The sequence below is a fragment of the Thalassophryne amazonica genome, chromosome 22 (genome assembly GCF_902500255.1).
Source record: "Thalassophryne amazonica chromosome 22, fThaAma1.1, whole genome shotgun sequence".
NCBI classification, from domain to species: domain Eukaryota; kingdom Metazoa; phylum Chordata; class Actinopteri; order Batrachoidiformes; family Batrachoididae; genus Thalassophryne; species Thalassophryne amazonica.
This window is the reverse complement of record NC_047124.1, coordinates 12,247,148-12,268,059: the sequence shown is the minus strand read 5'-3', so window position 1 is coordinate 12,268,059 and position 20,912 is coordinate 12,247,148. Positions and strand designations below refer to the sequence as shown.

Below are 20,912 nucleotides of genomic sequence, written 5' to 3'. Positions count from 1 at the left end.
GAGGACAGAGTTTTACAAATTTATTAAAATAAAAAGAAAAAACCCGGTGTGTCGCTCTGCTTTCGCTGCGAAAATTCGCCCCAATGCGTCATCAAATAGGAGGAGCTTCCATGTTGTTAGAAAAATAAGTTTACTCCATTTTTGAATAAGGCTGTAACATAACAAAATGTGGAAAAAGTGAAGTGATGTGAATACATTCTGGATGCAGTGTATATTTTTAAAATAAATTCCACAAACTTGTTGCAGAAGTTTGAACTAATGTAGCAGCATGTTGTGGTTAGACCTGTAGATGTTATGTGCAGTTTGCAAAACAGAACAAGCACCGATTCAGTTCATTTTGTTTTTACAGCACTGAAATCAGAACATATTTTCCTGCCTGAGGGAGATTTTGGATTTTGTTGCACTCTTGAATCTGATCACCACTGCTGGAGCCCTGCACGCTTCCAGTGTCACAACAAGGCTATAAAACCTGATGTCTCAGCTGTGGATCACCCTCTAAAAAAAAAATGTTTTACCATAGAAGGTTTAGGGATAGGGCATAATTTTTGTGAAGTACATTAAAAAAAAAAAAAAAAAAGGCTGGGAACCTCAAGAATCAGGGAGTCTTGTTGAGAAGCAGCAGCAGCACAGGCTGTGGTGTGGACATTTGTTGCACTGAGTACCTGCATCACCATGGGAGAACGCTGTATTACAAAGCGAGTTCAACATGCAGAAAAACTGTGCAACTTGTACTCAGATGTGACTTAGATGTGATTTTTTTTTTTTTTTTTTTTTCTCTCTGTCTTCATATTGCATTTTTTTGGACAGATGTATCCTACACAACATATTCCAGAAATATTCCAGTTTACACACAAAAGAAACATTATTGTCTGATTTCCAGACATTGAGATTTTAATTGTTTTGAACATGTGGATGTTTTTTTGAATGTACTGTTCTTTTTACTCATTAAAACACTGGAATCTCTCTCACACACCACTTTCATGTTCTGATTACCCCATTCATACATGCACTCAAATGCAGGACGCTGATTGGAACCGGAGTCACATCCAGTAACTTCTTTTTCTATCCCTCGTTAGATCCTCCCATCGCAGCACTCTTTTTTTTTTTTTCTTTTTTTTTTTTCTTTTTTTTGCAGCAAATTTATAGCACTAAAAGGTCTGCTGTCGACTGTGGGTGGCGCCCCTGCTGGTCTCTCACAGTCATAGCAGCCTTAATGGGGTGTGATGAGGACAATAGCAGCTTCACGGTTTACTTCATTCCACTTAAAGTGTGCGTTCAAACGTGCAACTGTCCTGCTCATGTGCGGGAACTTTTACTGACTAGAGTGTATGTGTGAAGGGGGCTTTTGTCGCCAGGTTTTGACTGCCCATAACACTTTGCTTTCCAGCGGCCTTTGAAGAAGCGAAACACACCCAGAAGAGGCTGCGGAGATGGCGCAGCAAAAAGACGGGGAGCAAACGAGCACACTTCCTTCCTTCCTTTTTCAAATGTCTCGTGCCTTTTCTGTATTTCTGTTGCTCACACGTTGAGAGAACGGACGTCTGCACTCAGGGCCCACCTTGATCCCTGTCCTCTGTCCTTGTAGTGCTGTCCCTCCATGCCTCCTTTCTCCTCCTCCTCCTCCTGCTTTCTGGTGATAGTTCCTGATTGCCTGTCTTGTCTCAGCATCCCTGTTAAAAACAAAATCGGGTTGAAATCAAGATCATTCCTCCCTGCACAAGAGGACAGAATGTCTCACGATGGGGTGGGTTTTTTTTGAAGATTGTGGTTGGTTGGGGAGGGGGGCATGGGGGGGGCGATATGGTTAAAAATGGACATCTCAATTGCAGCCTTATCTTCGATAAAACTTCCATGAGAGCAGTTCTAACCTTCTCCTCCTCCTTCTCCTGTCACTCTGTCACTGCCTCCTCATGCTCCATTTAATTCACACACTCCCAAAAAAAAAAAAAAAACCAGCCCACAAAACCCTCACTGACCTCTGTGCCTCATCACCGCTGGTCCGGCCTCTTCCAGCAGTGAGGGACCTGCACCCTCTCGTCCTTCTTCACACTTCCATCTTTAATTTGCGCACGACTCCTCGCGCGTATCACATTGTTCTTTTATCTAATCAACCTGTCTGTCTCCAGCTTACCTGCATGAAAGTCTGCACTGCATTGTCACTGTTACCAGATTCCCATTTTGAACAACGTAATTATTGTAGTAACAAAGGTCCTTCTGCTTATTTCTAATGGATTGATTCTTTTTTAAAACCGTTTTCCTCTCAGCTGTAGTTGAGTAATTTTAAGCCCCCCCTCCTCCTCGTGTAGGTGCGGTGCAGCTCTTTAAACACTGCCCTCTCTATGGGCCTCCGACCTCCATAGGCTCTTTAGGAGAGAGTGTCTGGGACTCCTGTCTTCCCACCCTTTCTCAACCTGTCTTACACATCCACCCGTCACACAAACATGCTTGCATTTTCTCCCTTTCTGTGACAGGTTGTGGGGTTTTTTTCCACACACTCCAGCAAACAGACACTCAAAAGTGCACCCCCTCCCACACACACACGCACACACACACACACTAGTATGCCCGAGCTCGCAATTCAACAATTGCACACATTCACACCAACCACATTTCATTCGTTACCCGAGCACCAGAAAGCCTCCATTCATTCCTGAGTGCACTTCAGAGAGTCCTCCACTTTGTCCATCAAGCGCCTGACAGAGGAGAGAGAAAGCAGTAGTGGGCCTGGGCCAAGCAATGGAAGGCACATTAATTACCCCCACGTCCAACCCCCAAACTCACCCGCCCATTAAGACTGCGTGTGTACATCAAAGGCATCCCCAGTTCCTACTGCGGAAAGTGGCATCCTTTCACAGACAAGACACTCATTCATGTCTCGTGAAAGAACGCCTCCCTTTCCCAGCGTGACATGTGTCATCAAACTCACCATCCACAACTCAGGGGTACACATGACATTTAATGATTTACCCCCCCCCCCACCACCACCTCTCTCTCTCTCTCACCTCATCTTCATCAACCAGCCCCGCCCCACCTTCTCTATCCAGTTTGGGGAACGTGGATTTTTCCAGCATCGACTGTTAAAGCCAGTTGTGATGTGTTCCATAGACAAACAGGCAACCAGTGCTGCCCAGACTACCTCCTCCTGCTTTTTTGTTTTGTTTGTCTGCATGACTCTTCCCCTTCACAGCCCATTTGTCCATGTGTGTGTAACCCCTCACCCCTCTGTTTCTCCTTTTCTCGTCCTGTCCCTTTCTCTCATCATCCTCACGTTGTCATCGCTCGTTTGTTCTCTCACCGTCCCCTGTCCTCATTTTCCACACGCCCCCTTCCTCCTCTGTCGCCATCGACCTGTCTCCTACACTTGTGTCTTGTCTGCTTGCTCCTTCACTTTACTTGTGTTGTCCGTTTCCTGCTCTTCTTCTTCTTCCTCCTCCTCCATCCTACTGAAGTAGAGCAGGTAGCTCATTGGGATAAGGAGTTGGGCTACCAATATGTAGACCTGGATTCAAGTCCCGGTCATGCTACCTGTCTGTGTCCTTGGACAAGACACGTCATCTGCATTGTCTCAGTCCACCCAGCTGTAAATGGGTACCAGTTTTGGCTGGGGAAGTAACCTGTATTGGACTGGCGCCCCATTCAGGGGCAGTCGTAGACTCTTATCCTCTTCATGCTACAGAATCAAGTTTCAAGCCCAGGCACCAAATGGGTCTCAGGTCTAATATAGGACTTACTTCTTCTTCTTTCATCCCAGTGGGAGGGAATCATTACTGAATGTGTGGCTGTTTGATATGGAAGACAGAAACTTCTTCGGCAGCAACATCTACATCAGAAATAACTCCCCACTCTCACCCCGACCGACCCCATTCCATCCCAAATATCCCACACCTCTAATTTCTCATTGCCTTTTTAAGTTTGTGAGCTCCTTCCCGCCCCTTACCTACCTTCTGCTTAAAAAGCCACACACTGATATCATTTTTCCTTCATTCTTTTTCTTTTTTTAACTTGCTCTTTGGGTTTTATCACTTGTTTGGGGATTAACACTCTAACCAGTTTTTTTTTTTTTTTTTCTTTTGGCACTTCTTTACCGCTTCTTGCATCTTGGCTTTGGTTTTTTTGCTCAAACACCAAGGGGGCTGAAGGTCTGGTCATTTGGGCTTCTCATTAACCTGCTGCTCACTGTTTGTCCCCTTGTCACTTGTGTTTTAGAGAAAGATGAGGCTGCAATTGAGAGCTCTGAGTTCAATGCCACGTCAGTAGCTGATGTGGACAAGCGGGTGAAACGGCGGCTACTTATGGGTAACTCTTTTCTTCCTCTTTCTGTGTGTTGCCATGGCGCTTGTGCTTGTATCCCCAACTATATTTCTCTTCGTTGCTCCTTGTCCTCCTTCTTACACTCTTGTTTTTTGTTTGTTTTTTTTAAACCATTTCTTCTGTAAATTTTTGGTGCCCACTGTGCCTCCTCTGGCAGTCAGTTTTGTTGCAACTGTATATGTGATGAAAAAGGAGCAAAAGAGGTTGCTGTTTTCCATTAAACATTACTTCCTGCGTCTACCTGCTGACGTTCTGGATGAGTCTCAGGTTTTCTCTATGACAAGCTCTAAATTTGATTGCTGGCTGTTTTCTAGTTTTGTTACCCAAATAGTGGAGGATTCAGCGATGATTTGTTCCAAAAAATAAACAGTATTCTTGTTTCCTGGTATTGGCAAAATCTGCTGACCGTCCTCAGAAGGGACACAAGGTGAGGAAAGCATCGGATTGATGTCACATTGTTCAGAAATGCCTAAGGCTTCATGTTCTCCAAGCTTGTCATCCAGATGTCGGCAGACTAGACAGTCACTTGGTGTTAAGTTTGTTTACCAATGTTAGCATGCATTTGGTCCAAAATTCACAGGATTCCTTTAAAATACCCACATGAAAAGGTTTATAAAAGCTTGTGTTAGTGTTATAAAATGTTATAATGCCCATTCTGTTGGTGGATTGGTAGTTATAGTGTGGCAAGTGATGGTGATGTTGGAAAGAAAATATTTGCATTTAAGTTTTAAGGATGGCTGAAATCTCCTCCTGGAACAGTATTCTTGAACTCTGATTTGAAATCAGTGGTCAAATCAAAATATTTTTTTGCCTTCCTCATCTGTTTATTAGTAAAAGATGATGGACCACGTGAAAATGCATCAATGGGAAGGAAATTATTTTTCAGCACTTTATCTTCCAAACAATGGGCCTCAATAAGTGACTTAACCAGTTTTCTCATATTCTGAGATTTTGGGTGATATGAACCAAATTTGAGTGGACCAGACTTGATGTAGAAATTGTCTGCTGCCATTCAAAAAATCATCTAAAAGATTTTAATACCATATTTGCCCATCAGGAGCACGGCCAAGCAACAGCTCCCCCCCCCCCTTTTTCCCCCCATTCCTTGTAATTTTATTGTGCAGAATGAGGTGAGTTATTTGTGGTATATTTTTTTATTTGTGATGAAATTAGAGGTTTTATTGAAATTGGCATTCCGATATACATGATATTGGCCATGTTCGTGCATCGGCCCACCGCGTCTTCAGGCAGAACTTTGCGTGGCGAGCCCTGGGCCCTCTGATGGGACAACGGGGTAACTACTTGTAAATTTCTCTTTTGTTTTTCACCATCCTCACTGGCTAACACCCCTGTTCCACAAGACTGCCAAATAATGGACCAAACAATTTTTCGTTTTGTTCTGGAAGGTCTTGGGTCTAGGTTGGTTTCACTGACTTGAGGCATTTAGGTGCCCACACAAGGAGAAATTCTAAAGCAGGGAGAGATGTGGATTTGGGTAAAAACATAAAATTGACCTCCATGGAATGAACCACATCAAATACACACGGAACATCACCCAGCATCCCCTTTTGCCATCTCTGTCTCTAATAAGCTCTGTTAAATGTTGTAGAGCACATTATCATTATGAGAGGTATATTCCAGGGTTTGTAGGTCTTTGGCAACTTTACATTACATTGCAGAGCTCCTGGGAGTGCACTCTTGAGAGGGCTGCAAGAAAATAAATATTTGAATTGAATGGAATGGAACTGAATTGAATTTGCACTCAGGGCGCACGTCCATGAAAAACTGATTGACTCTATATGCTATAATTTGCTTTTTCTCTAACCTATTTCCTAAAATTCCTGAGATAATTCAGAATCCGATTCATGAAAATGTCAGCCTGTTGCTGCTCTTTAATATCTACTGGTTGCCTTCAAAATCTAAAACGAACATAAAAAGCCACACACACACACACACACACACACACACACACACACACACACACACACACACACATTTAAAGTTGATCAGGGCAAAGGCCAAGCCTTTTTTTTTTTTTTTTTTTTGTGACATGTTTTCTTCCTTCTTGGTCAACATTGCTTTTAGGCCATGATAACGGAGTGCATTCTAAATACACCTGTCACTGGCCGAATGAGCCAGAATGCCATCCGAATGAAAATTCGACTTCCATTCAGACAAAGTTGAGGAGTAATCAAAGACCTCCAACAGCATTCTGAGTGCACTCCAAACAGTCAGGCAGAGTCATGCGGCCAGCCTGAATGTAGAGCACATGCTCTTTACTTTCGAGGTGTGTCCGAGGTGGAAAAATATCAAATGGTAGGTAAGGTGGCCTCTAACTGCATTCTGACTGCGTTCTTAATATTGTCACAGCATCAAACCAGCATTCGGAACAGTCTGATTGCACTCGAGACATTTGCCATGGTCAGGCACATCAAATCCTTTCAGCATGTGCCGGACAGCACCATCAGTGCATCCCATTTGGGGTTTGCAAAGGAAATATTGTAATGTGCATGCATCCATTTTGTGAACATTGCGCAATCATACCGAAAACTCTGTGTGCCGCTGTGAGTCAGTGCGTCTCAAAGCCGCGGGGTCTAGCCATGCAGGGAAATTGGATGCTGAACTTAATACCTCTTGCCGTATTATCACAGGAGTGCTGAAACCTACATCCCTTCCAGCAGTATACCAACTAGCAGGTATTGAACCACCTTCCATCCATAGAGACGTTCACTCCCGGACTCAGAAGTTTCTACAAGCGCAAGGCCCAAGACATCCTCTATACTATTACCAAGATATAAGAAGAAGACTCAAGTTCAGAAAGTTTCATGGTTGTACAGAATCTAAATCCGAAGGACTCTGCCATATATCGACTAGACCGATGGAGAACTCTGGACACTCTACCTCCAAACAGAGCTCTCCAGAGGCCCTGTGTGTCCCTACCTCATGGTACTCAGTTGCCCAGAAGGAAAATGGGCTGCTCTGAACAGAGCCAGGAGTGGAATAGGCAGAACCAGAGATAACTTCTTGAAATGGGGATGGGCAAACTCAGCGAGTTCCCATGTGGCCACCCTTTATACAGTTCTATCTAGTATTCGACTGGCATTTGTACACGGCTGTTGGAATAGCTGTCCCTCCTGACTGCATCTCAGTGTTTGGCTTTTTTCCCCATTCGGCCTGATTCAGCTACATTCATGCTCATTCGTGCTAAGTGTGACGGGACCCTAACGATGGTTGATGTCACATTTCCATCTGATGTCTCTAACTCTTAACAGTCACAGAGTTGCAATCTTCAGGTTCAGTTGGATCTTTAAAATGCCATCATTCTTGATGATGTAAAGTCTGTATGGTCCCGAGCCACTCATATTTTTGATGCTAGACAGGACAGTCACTTGTGGTATCATGAATCTTTTGAAAACACAGGGAGGCACTGATTCTATAGGTAGGCTCATAAATGCAACCAAAGGTTCAGTGATGCCGGTAATGCGTTACTTAGTAACGCGTTACTCTAATCTGACCACTTTTTTTAGTAACGAGTAATCTAACGCGTTAATCTTTCCAAATCAGTAATCAGATTAAAGTTACTTCTCCATGTCACTGTGCGTTACTATTATTTTTCATTGTGGGTCGATAGCAGCATTAAACTTGGTTCGTGGGCAGGAGGTCGGGATTCGACTGAACTGCCCACTTTAAGTGAGCTGTGAGCGTTTCATCTGCGGTTTTTTTGCAGCTGCTCGACTCGTCCTCACCTCTTAAAGCGCGGTGATCAGCACACCTGCACTGAGCTTTACAAAGACATTTTTATACTTTTTTCTCCTTTATTTAGAATTCTGAGCTGAGCCACTCTGTATCTGGTCGTTAAAAACAGCTGATCCTCCACGACGCGTCAACAACTAACACTATTTTCCACTCAAATGCACCTAAACTCTCTTTCTGAGGACCACATGATGTGAAAACAAAATAAAACTTTCTTACCTGTAAATCTGGTCCTGTTTTCTGCATAAATAAATGTTATCCATTCTTTGTGCTCAAACGCCAAAGCAGGGGCGAAATCCAGATGGAATGGGGGCATGGGGCAAGGATGTGCCCCCCTCACAACACCCCTAGATTAAAGGTCCAGTTTTGAAGCCGTTTTTTACTACAACTACTAATATTGCTTAAAATAATAATAATTTTGACAAGTAAAATGTTTAGAGAGAATTTAAATGTTAGAAAAATGTTAGAATTTAATAGTTACATTTATAAACAATGTAGGTTCAAAATTGCAAGTTTTACTGTTACAGTGCTGTCAACAGTTAAATATGAGGTCAGGAGAGGTCTTTATTTTACTTTTTATAAAACAAGTATTTATTTTCATTGAAGTCAAGAAAGGGTGACTATAAAGTGCGTTTTGGCAAAACAGGTATCATTGTCATGTTGAGGTGACAGAGGGTTGTTGTCAGCAGCTGGGAAAAGTAACTAAAAAAGTAACTAGTAATCTAACTTAGTTACCTTTACAATTGAGTAATCAGTAAAGTAACTAAGTTACTTTTTCAAGGAGTAATCAGTAATCAGTAATTGGATTACTTTTTCAAAGTAACTGTGGCAACACTGCAAAGGTTCCCAAATGAGAACAGTTATGCCAATTAGTCTCTCAGAATGTCACTCACACACTCATCTTCAACCGCTTACTCCAATTGAGGGTTGCAGGGAGCTGGAGCCTATCCCAGTAGCCCTAGAGCGTGAGGCAGGGTACACCCTGGACAGGACGCCAGTCTCTCCAAACACATTCATACCTGCATGCACACCTATGAACAATTTTAAAGTTTCTAATCCACCTAACCAGCGTGTCTTTGGATTTGGGAGGAAGCCTGAGCACCCAGGGGAACCTAAGCAAACACGAAAGAACATGCAAACTCCACACAGAAAGGCCACAGGTGGGAATTGAATCCATGACCTTCTTGCTGTGAGGCACCCGTTCTAACCACTAATCCACCGTGCTGCCCAGAATCTTATAACCGTAATTAATTTTCTGGAATCTTTTGGAATCGTTGATGCCATTTAAAGAGGCATTCCTCTCGTATGTAGACCACTGATCTACTGAAAATCTGACATATTGAAAATAAAAGGTGAACTAAATCTACTTTGTAGCTATTATTTCTCAAAAATTTTATATAGAAATCAAGTAGACATTATAATTACTCTCCCATTTTTGCTCAGGGTCACCACAGCAGATCCAATATGGATTCATATTTTGCCTTGAACCCGGGGACCAGTTGTTTTGGAATCAAGTACACCAACCACTTGTGAAATAAAATGGAGTCCATAGGTTTGGGAAAAATTGGTTTGGGAAGTTTTTAAGCCAACTGTAGTTTTGATAGGTTGTGTAAAGGCCTTTGAGATGGGTGGTTGGTTATGTGTGTGTAAAGGGGTGAGGGCGGAGCATGTTTAACACATCAATCAGTCTGAACAGTGAGTCTGTCCTACTGCACTCAGACTTGCCTAGGGGATGGGCATGGCCTGGTGAAAGACACGCACTGAGCACAATTGCATTCACTCTTAGATAATGATAGGACCCACTGTAAATCACTCTAACCCAAAAATGCCACCTACCCACGCTAAACCATACACACACCGGTATCAGGCGCAATTATACTTCAAAGTGTGCAAGACAAAAAGACAAAGATCCGGCTAGTCAATTGAGTTCTTTTATGCCATTAGGGGGCATAGAATGACCTTGGTTCACCTCATCTTAGTGACTCAGTGCTAGTGACAGAATAACTGCTTAGAATCACTAATGATTTCAGAGAAGAAAGGTTTCCATTGGCAAAGAGAAGAGTTGGCAGTGACATAACATTTAGCTGTGAAAAGATAAAGGAAACAGCATGTTAGTTCCATTCATCCATTCTTATTTATTTATTTTTCGTCTGGCGCCGGGATTCCTGTGGCAACAGGTTAATTAAGGTGACTCATGCGCCCCTCTGCCCGGTTACATTCTCCATCTCATCATGTTGATCGCAAGATATTTCCAGGTCAGATAGGATGTTCTAGCTCGACCATGTTTTAAGTCTACCCCAGAGACTCTGTCTGGTTTGACATTTCTGAAGAAATCTCTAAAGGAAGGCATCCAGGAGGTGTCCAAAGCAAATAAACCACCTCAACCAGCTGCTTTTGATGCAAAGGATCAGTGGCTCCAATTTGACCCTGTCCACATGTCAGGACTTCTCCCCTGTTTCTGAGGGTTTGTCCTGCCACCCTGCAGTGAAAATTTATTTGGCTGCTTGTATCCACACCCTTAATTGTTTGGCCACTACCAAACTGGCTTGACCATAAGTGAATGCTTAACTTTAGACTGATTGGTCAGTTCATAGCTTTACCTTCTGACTCAGTTCCTTATTGCCACAAATGTACAGACCAATACCTGTGTCAGCATCAATACCTATAGAAACTGATCCAATCCACTTAGATCTTGTATGTTCCTGGGTCACTTTTGGCATAGACTCATATTCAACTTAATTGTAATATATAAAGAATAAAACTTAGTTACCTTCACTTTGAAACTTTTTTTGACAACTCCAGCATTCGGTGGCCAGTAACATTACATAGATAAACGTAAGCGTAACATGATACATAACCAATGTTCATGCAAAATAAGTACAAATAGAATGCAATAACTGTTATTTTGCTTATCAACTAATCCAGCGTTTATCATATTGATTAATCTATTAATGGATCACATCAGAATCAAATGCTCCAGACACACGGAGAAAAGACTGTCAGAGATTTGGGAGAGTCGACAGATGATCTTCATTGCAGCCCCCTCAAGATTACAGTTGCCGATGTTTTGGTAAAAAAGTTGTAGGTACATATATACTGGTGAGGTTGTTTTGCAACGACCACAAAGGCACTGTGGCTCAACATATGTTGGCACCATTGTGGTGGGACGGTTGTGGATATATGGCTTGAATTCATAAGATTCTTTTTTTTTAAATTGGAAAAACAGATGACTGGTAGAACTGTTTTTCCATCCAAAATCATTGCATCATTTGCCAACATACCCATCTCTGTGGCAACACTGTGGTACACATCTTTAAAACCAGTCACCACATTTTAGAGTTCTTGGAGTCACAGAGTGTATTTTGAACATTTTCAGGAGATGCTCGGTGACACATCGCAGACAATCATTTTTCTGCAACAGTCCAGAAATGTGGCGCACACACCAGTGTTCCATCATTCACACACACCTCCAACACAGACACAGCAGAAGGTAAATTGGTTCAACACCCATCATCTTACCCTGCAAGCCCAATCAGATCTGTTCACTGGATAATGGAATGTCTCTCCCTCCCGTAGTCCTGGTTCTACTCTTCTGTGGTGCAACATGTATGAAACCTCATGAACACATTCCCAAATGCTTTGCCATTTGGAACGCCGTTTGGTATTTGAAAATATTTTCGCTACACTGGCCTCAGAATGGTTCTGGAAAGCAAAATTGACATTAAACAGATTTGTAATTTATGAGCACAGAGCTTTGATAGATAAACACAATGAAGACCAAAACTTCAGGCAGGAAAACTGAGATTAAGGGAAATGGAGTGGGACTGGTTGTCTGAAGAAACGCAAACAAATCTGTAGTTATCTTGTTTTTTTTTTTTTTTTCTGTACATAGAAAGCATCAGCTCTCTTTGCTCATGTGTTTGTGACTGCGTTGTGAAAGGGCATTATGTTAATGCTTTGACCTCTTGTTGCGGATATGTTTGCCAGCTTCAAAGGGCTTTTCTTTTTTTACCCTTCTGCATTTCACTCAAACAGTCTTTTGGTATTTTAAATGAGAAGCACTGCCAGTGAGGAGGTGTGTTCCCCAACTTGGCCCCCCAAAAATCCTCTTTCAATTCTAAAATATACACTTTTCGGGATGTAAACAGCCCTTGATGAAGTTTTGCTTTGAAATTTTGGTTTGAAACCACAATTAGCCCAAGAACCTGTGAAATTTGTCACATTCCAAATCATGAACATGTCGAATTTAATTTTACTCACAAGCGTCTGCCAAATCCAAATCCAGTGGAGCAGCTACTAAGTGAAAACTCAGTAAATCCCTCAACAAACATGAGTCAACATCAAATTTCAGCCTTGTCAGCATTTCCCGAGGCCCATTGGGGAAGTGTGTGCTGAGCTTTGATAAAGCAACAGTGGCCGGGCAGGTGAGCTAGAGTTACCATGAGTGTGTGTTTGTCTTGGGATCAGCTCAGGCAACATTCACAACTCCGATCAAACCTTCTCTGTGCCACGTTTTGTTTTGGTTTTTTTGGGGGGGGGGTTTTTTGAAAAAAATATACTCAATGGCTCTGCAGAGAGTATTCTGGATTTGCAGTACTCAACCTTGCACTAACTTTATTTTTCTCTACTTACCTCCACTCTGCTTCTTCTGTTTATTTATTTTACATTTTATTAATGAATTTCTTGTCACTTTTGGAAACAGGACATACTTTGGGGGCCAAAGAGTTCCTCACCCTTCCTTACTCCTTAGCAGTATCGTGTGTTTTGTCTTCATTCAGTGTTGATCTGCAGTCATCTTCTTGATGGTGATTTTCTGTGTATGAACATTGTTGTTAACCCTGTATCATGAAAACTGGTCATGCATTGGCACATTTTATTTTATTTGCGTGTTGGCAAAGCTCCATGCAACTTGTAACCACAGAATACATTATATCCTCAAACGATTGTGTATTGTTGGATTGTGTATTCTTCTTATGCATGAAGCTTTGTCACAACCCAAATCACCTTCACTGCCTGTAGTGTGTGTGTTCTTTAGATTATCTCAGGAGAAGGGGTTATAGGTTAACACCTCCGCCTTCTCTTTTTCTGTCTTTGTCCACTTGTGTGTTTTGCGTCTGTAGAAACCTGCGCTGTGAACAATGGCGGCTGCGACAGGACGTGTAAAGACACGGCCACAGGGGTGCGCTGCAGCTGCCCTGTGGGATTCACCCTGCAGCCTGACGGCAAAACCTGTAAAGGTCAGTGCTTGTATGAAATTATGAATATATACTGGGCAAAAATAAAGCAGGAAAAATATGCCGAGTGAGATTCGGTTATCAGATAGAGTCCATCCACTACACTTTAACACAATAACTCAAAAACAATAAATACTTTTGGTTTATATCTCATCAAATTAAAAGGGCTCAAACTTCAAATCTGGTGAACTTTAATGCACCAGGTCAGCTGAAAAAACTGCTTAATTTTTTGTTCCTGTATAACATCCAAAAGACTTGGATCTATGATGGATTAGGAACAGGTGTGGTCATCAGTGAGACACAGTTTCCACTCAGAAATGTACTCAATCAGAAAAGTCAAGCATTGCTTTGTGGTTGTTTGTCTATAGTCTGAACGGTTGCAGATTGCCATGGGTCATGCTTTGCTGTTCAGGGTTTATCTAAGTGCTGTTCTCTTTCTGGTATTATTCTCCATGAGGTATTGTTATTCTCCATGTGATGTGGCTAGTCATAAATATTCTCTGGTGCTTTCACTTTAACGATTCTTCCACTTGTTTCGTGTAGCTTAACCTCCTGTTTCTGGTCTTCCGGGGTCCTTTGGTCTCTCCACTTCCGGGTTTAAGTGTTTACTCATTTTTATAAGCTTTGTTAGAATGATCACTCATCACCAGATTGAGTAGGTTCATCCTACTGTCTTCCAGTGCTCTTTTCACCTTCCTGTTACAGACCTTTTCTGCTGCTTCGTGTTTCTGGTTTTTGCCTGGTATGTTGGAGTAATTGCTTGGTATGAAAACTCTTACTGATCGTTTGGCTGTTTTTGGATAAGCCCCTGCTGCCTCCTTTTGAAAGACTCTTACCTGTTGGACTGAGCACCTGTGTACCTGACCTATTCCTTGTTTTTGACCACACCTGTTTGTCTGCTGTTCAAGACAGTAATCTTTTTGCCTGCTGGATAGTATACCAGCTTTTATCTTCCACTATTGGGGTCATTTTGCCAAATCAGTTTGGTGATTATGTTTGGTGAGAAAGACCAATTCCAGTGTTGCTTATCTGATCCAGAAAGCTCACTTCTCTGGAATCATGATGTCAAATGTCAGGTCGAAAGAGACACAAACTGATTTGTATACTGTTCTAAAATGATAACACTGCAGCAGGCAGTTCTCCAAATATCTGATGAGAACGGATTTCATTGGTGGCAGTCTGATGTGACATATTAAACACAAACTTCAAGTGTTATAAATGCAAAGCTGGGCCATACAAAGAAATCAGAAGCGAGGTGGAGTAGGTCAGTATGTTCTGGACTTCTGTTTGAGAAACGTTGCTACAGCTGACATCATCAATGTTGGTTCTTCCGTTTTCAGACCAGTGGAACCAGGCTGATTCATACACAGAGCTCAGCGTGCACTGACTGGACACCAACGTGGCACCACATTGGTGGAAATGAGCTGCACGTGTTTGTGTGCATATGTGACCTGCAGTATTGTAGTCCGTTATAATTGGCATCCGAGTGATCCAGAGCCAAGCCCATCCCTTCCACCCACTCCACTTCCCCTCCAATGGAGGTCCAGTCACACTTGATTGTACTGCTGCCAGTTGTTGTTGATTTTCCCCTGAGCATGTCTCCTCATCTGTCAGCCCCGTCAGTAATGGCAGTCAGAGGCAAAGTCAACCAGGGTGTAGGCAGAAACCGCTCGAACAGATTATTGTGGCGTTTTGGCTTTCCTCTAAGCAAACAACCTGGCTGACTCAGTTTGCCCTGCGGCTTCAAGCTGTTCTTTACAGGCAGCAGGGGCGAGCACGACTGACAGCTCAACATGCAAATAAAATAAAATAGGGTTCCTTCATTTACAGGACTTCTTGAGTTGTTACTCTGAGATGTTTGTCATTTTATTTCACAAACCATTGGCAAAATAAATATGAATGTGGTGACAGCAGGTAGTTTATTCTTCAATGCGTGATCACAGTGTAGGTCAGACATCATGTCGGCACCACCAACATATCTGAACAGTTGTACAAGATATTTGCTTTTAATGAGGATAAAGTGATTGTAACTTCCCGGTTGGTCTACTCCCATTTCGTCTACTTCCCATTTGGTCTGTTTACAGTTTGTCTACTGTCATTAATGTAGAGTAGTGCCATTTTGTCTACTCTCTTGTTAGGTTAGGGTTAGGGTCAACTAAAGTTGAATTTTAAGTTTCATTTGCATAAAAATTCAAAACAAAATGGGAGTAGACAAAATGGATTTATGTACTTTCCTAAGAGTAGACAAAATGGGAGGGGACCAACTGGGAATAAACCAAAGTGATTTTGTGTTATTGAGTCGGGGTTGCAGAACATGATAATCTAATGAATATCCTGAGTTTCTTCCACTAGAGTGCAAAGAAAAGTTAAGGATGCCTTTGAACTTGGAATATTGTCTGTTTTTTTTTTGTTTGTTTTGTTTTGTTTATTTTCTCAAGTAGGCCATCAGTTGTTTGTATGTCTCTGGTGTGGTCTGGAGAAAATCTGCATATCCACGACTGAAGGTGCACTTTTCTTTGTTGTTGTCGCGATGTTATCCCGTGGCAATAACAGAGCTGCTGGTGGTTTAAGGGCAAATCACAGCAGTTAACCACACTGCATTTCCCACAACTAAAAGCTGGGCCGCTGTCTTCTATCCAGATCATCCATTATTGTGCTCCAAATACAGTAGTGTTCAGAATAACAGTAGTGCTATGTGACTAAAAAGATTAATCCAGGTTTTGAGTATATTTCTTATTGTTACATGGGAAACAAGGTACCAGTAGAGTCAGTAGATTCTCACAAATCCAACAAGACCAAGCATTCATGATATGCACACTCTTAAGGCTATGAAATTGGGCTATTAGTAAAAAAAAAAAAAGTAGAAAAGGGTGTGTTCACAATAATAGTAGCATCTGCTGTTGACGCTACAAACTCAAAACTATTATGTTCAAACTGCTTTTTTTTAGCAATCCTGTGAATCACTAAACCAGTATTTAGTTGTACAACCCCTGGCAAAAATTATGGAATCACCGGCCTCGGAGGATGTTCATTCAGTTGTTTAATTTTAATTTTGTAGAATTCCAACTATGTCGGCTCTGTATAACGTGGAAATAAGGTTTGACCAATATGTTAGTTGCAATATGTTTAAGTGAATAATGGAGGCTGCAGCTTTGGTTCGAGAATCATCAGAACAAACTTGAATGACGTCATAAATACACTTATGTGTTTTGTGTATCTATACTGGGCATCATCATCATGATTCAGGTCCAAATCTGTAATAATTCTTGAAATAAAGTTACATAAATGGTCTGTAAAACTGGAGACCTGAGTCAAATTATACACACACACACGATCAGCTTTTATATATTAGATAATAATACAAATGAGGTTTTCGGATATACAACCCCTGGCAAAAATTATGGAATCACCGGCCTCGGAGGATGTTCATTCAGTTGTTTAATTTTGTAGAAAAAAAGCAGATCACAGACATGACACAAAACTAAAGTCATTTCAAATGGCAACTTTCTGGCTTTAAGAAACACTATAAGAAATCAAGAAAAAAGATTGTGGCAGTCAGTAACGGTTACTTTTTTAGACCAAGCAGAGGAAAAAAATATGGACTCACTCAATTCTGAGGAATAAATTATGGAATCACCCTGTAAATTTTCATCCCCAAAACTAACACCTGCATCAAATCAGAGCTGCTTGTTAGTCTGCATCTAAAAAGGAGTGATCACACCTTGGAGAGCTGTTGCACCAAGTGGACTGACATGAATCATGGCTCCAACACGAGAGATGTCAGTTGAAACAAAGGAGAGGATTATCAAACTCTTAAAAGAGAGTAAATCATCATGCAGTGTTGCAAAAGATGTTGGTTGTTCACAGTCAGCTGTGTCTAAACTCTGGACCAAATACAAACAACATGGGAAGGTTGTTAAAGGCAAACATACTGGTAGACCAAGGAAGACATCAAAGCGTCAAGACAGAAAACTTAAAGCAATATGTCTCAAAAATCGAAAATGCACAACAAAACAAATGAGGAACGAATGGGAGGAAACTGGAGTCAACGTCTGTGACCGAACTGTAAGAAACCACCTAAAGGAAATGGGATTTACATACAGAAAAGCTAAACGAAAGCCATCATTAACACCTAAACAGAAAAAAACAAGGTTACAATGGGCTAAAGAAAGCAATCGTGGACTGTGGATGACTGGATGAAAGTCATATTCAGTGATGAATCTCGAATCTGCATTGGGCAGGGTGATGATGCTGGAACTTTTGTTTGGTGCTGTTCCAATGAGATTTATAAAGATGACTGCCTGAAGAGAACATGTAAATTTCCACAGTCATTGATGATATGGGGCTGCATGTCAGGTAAAGGCACTGGGGAGATGGCTATCATTACATCATCAATAAATGCACAAGTTTACATTTATATTTTGGACACTTTTCTTATCCCATCAATTGAAAGGATGTTTGGGGATGATGAAATCATTTTTCAAGATGATAATGCATCTTGCCATAGAGCAAAAACTGTGAAAACATTCCTTGCAAAAAGACACATAGGGTCAAAGTCATGGCCTGCAAATAGTCCGATCTTAATCCAATTGAAAATCTTTGGTGGAAGTTGAAGAAAATGGTCCATGACAAGGCTCCAACCTGCAAAGCTGATCTGGCAACAGCAATCAGAGAAAGTTGGAGCCAGATTGATGAAGAGTACTGTTTGTCACTCATTAAGTCCATGCCTCAGAGACTGCAAGCTGTTATAAAAGCCAGAGGTGGTGCAACAAAATACTAGTGATGTGTTGGAGCATTCTTTTGTTTTTCATGATTCCATAATTTTTTCCTCAGAATTGAGTGATTCCATATTTTTTTTCCCTCTGCTTGGTCTAAAAAAGTAACCGTTACTGACTGCCACAATTTTTTTTCCTGATTTCTTATAGTGTTTCTTAAAGCCAGAAAGTTGCCATTTGAAATGACTTTAGTTTTGTGTCATGTCTATGATCTGCTTTTTTTCTACAAAATTAAACAACTGAATGAACATCCTCCAAGGCCGGTGATTCCATAATTTTTGCCAGGGGTTGTATAATCACAGTTTTTCATGATTTCTTCACATCTGTGAGGCATTCATTTTGTTGGTTTGGAACCAAGATTTTGCGCATTTACTAGTGTGCTTGGGGTCATTGTCTTGTTGAAACACCCATTTCAAGGGCATGTCCTCTTCAGCATAAGGCAACATGACCTCTTCAAGTATTTTCACATATCCAAACTGATCCATGATACCTGGTATGTGATATATAGACCCGACACCATAGTAGGAGAAACATGCCCATATCGTGATGCTTGCACCACCATGCTTCACTGTCTTCACTGTGAACTGTGACTTGAATTCAGAGTTTGGGGGTCGTTTCACAAACTGTCTGTGGCCCTTGGATCCAAAAAGAACAATTTTACTCTCATCAGTCCACAAAATATTCCTCCATTTCTCTTTAGACCAGCTGATGTGTTCTTTGGCAAATTGTAACCTCTTCTGCACATCTTTTATTTAACAGAAGGACTTTGCGGGGGATTCTTGCAAATAATTAGCTTCACACAGGCGTCTTCTAACTGTCACAGCACTTACAGGTAACTCCAGACTGTCTTTGATCATCCTGGAGCTGATCAGTGGGTGAGCCTTTGCCATTCTAGTTATTCTTCTATCCATTTTGATGGTTGTTTTCCATTTTCTTCCACCAGTCTCTGGTTTTTTGTCCATTTTAAAGCACTGGAGATCATTGTAGATGAACAGCCTATAATTTTTTGCACCTGCGTATATGTTTTCCCCTCTCCAATCAACTTTTTAATCAAACTACGCTGTTCTTCTGAACAATGTCTTGAACGTCCCATTTTCCTCAGGCTTTCAAAGAGAAAAGCATGTTCAACAGGTGCTGGCTTCTTTAAATAGGGGACACCTGATTCACACCTGTTTGTTCCACAAAATTGATGAACTCACTGACTGAATGCCACACTACTATTATTGTGAACACCCCCTTTTCTACTTTTTTTACTAATAGCCCAATTTCATAGCCTTAAGAGTGTGCATATCATGAATGCTTGGTCTTGTTGGATTTGTGAGAATCTAATGAATCTACTGATACCTTGTTTCCCATGTAACAATAGGAAATATACTCAAAACTTGGATTAATCTTTTTAGTCACATAGCACTACTATTATTCTGAACACTACTGTATATGCCTAAGCGTGTAACGCTATGGCACCCATTCTGACTAGCATATCACGTCCAGTCAGCTTGTCCCATGTGATGCTGGATTTAACATTTTATTTGCTGTTGTGGTCCTTCCAGTCACAGTTTTTGCATTTTGTGCCCATAGTGTAAGAGGAGACTGCGCATTCGCACAAGTAACAAGAATTGGAATGCGGTTTCTTTTGGTCAATCCCTGGCATTTTGATGGTTTAGACCGTAACACGTCACCTAATCACCGTAGAAACTCACTTCTGTGATGAAAGTGCTCATAAGCCACGTCTCAGACATGTTCTACAAGCTTTAGGCTGGCTGTGTTCGAGACTGTGCTCCTCATACATTTATGATTTATGTGATATTGCTGGTGTGTCTACATTATCTGTGGCATGTGTGTCTGTGCATCGAGTGTCAGGCAGTTTGAGAATGTGGCAGGTAGGTGTGTGAAATCCCGGAGCCCGAGCTGTCTCAGGACTGGCAGGCAGACGACGCGTCAGCAAACTTTGTGATATTTGAACAGTGAGGCCCACGCTGTCCACCGTCTCTGTCTGTCTCCTTCTCCGTACCCTGTCTCTCTGTGCACAACTCCATCTCTTTGTCTTTCTGACAATCTCACGTGTAACCCTCTTTCAAGTCGGCCTTTCTTTCTGTTCTTTTTCTTATTTTTTCCTCTCTTTCTCCTTCATACACTTACATTGAGACAGCACCATCCATCTGCAATCCATTTCCTCTACATAAGCAAGTAAAAAAAGCATTGTATTGTGCAGCAAGCACCATGATTTTTTTGTACAGATTTTGCAAATAACAAAAACAAATAACTCAACGGTATTAGAGATGTCAGCTCTGTAACATCAGAAACAACAGAAGATGAAGAAAATTTCAATGCGGAAGTCAAGAGAAACTGTGTGCAAAGCATAGTCATCAGATTGTGGCAACAGGCCTCGTGCATCCACATGTGAAAAATGATTAACCACAATGCAGCCGATATTCAAAAAACTGAAAAGCTTAAATAAAATTCACCAGCAGTGGTGTTTCTTGGAAAAACCAAGTTGTCGACATCTATCAGTCTCAAACTGTGTGCTTTCAGGACAGAAACATGCCAGAAGTCCCTCACTGCACAATTTGTTTTCCTTCCAGAGATTGATTACTACTTTATGGAAAGCTTGACACCTTGATGTTTTCATGGAAAAAAAATGTGGGCCCCAGACTTTTATCCAGTAAAGACCGTGATTTAATCCACCCTTGGATGCAGGGACTCTGCATCGGCACGGCCTTTCTGGCTGTTAATTACACAAGCTGTGCAACATTCCTATAATTTTAATTGAATTATTATTACTAAAGGTCTCTGCATCCACATTTCGGGACATTTACAGGCACACAAACATGTCTCAGTC

General features: G+C 41.5%; 1 protein-coding gene across 1 annotated transcript in view; it reads left to right on the top strand.

Annotated features, from left to right (window-relative positions):
- The window catches only part of scube1 (signal peptide, CUB domain, EGF-like 1), a 122,600-nt gene that overhangs the window by 68,287 nt on the left and 33,401 nt on the right, over window positions 1–20,912 (top strand). Inside the window, 2 exon segments of the mRNA XM_034163749.1 lie at window positions 4,207–4,296; window positions 13,185–13,301. Of these exon segments, the coding sequence (XP_034019640.1) occupies window positions 4,207–4,296; window positions 13,185–13,301 (207 nt within the window).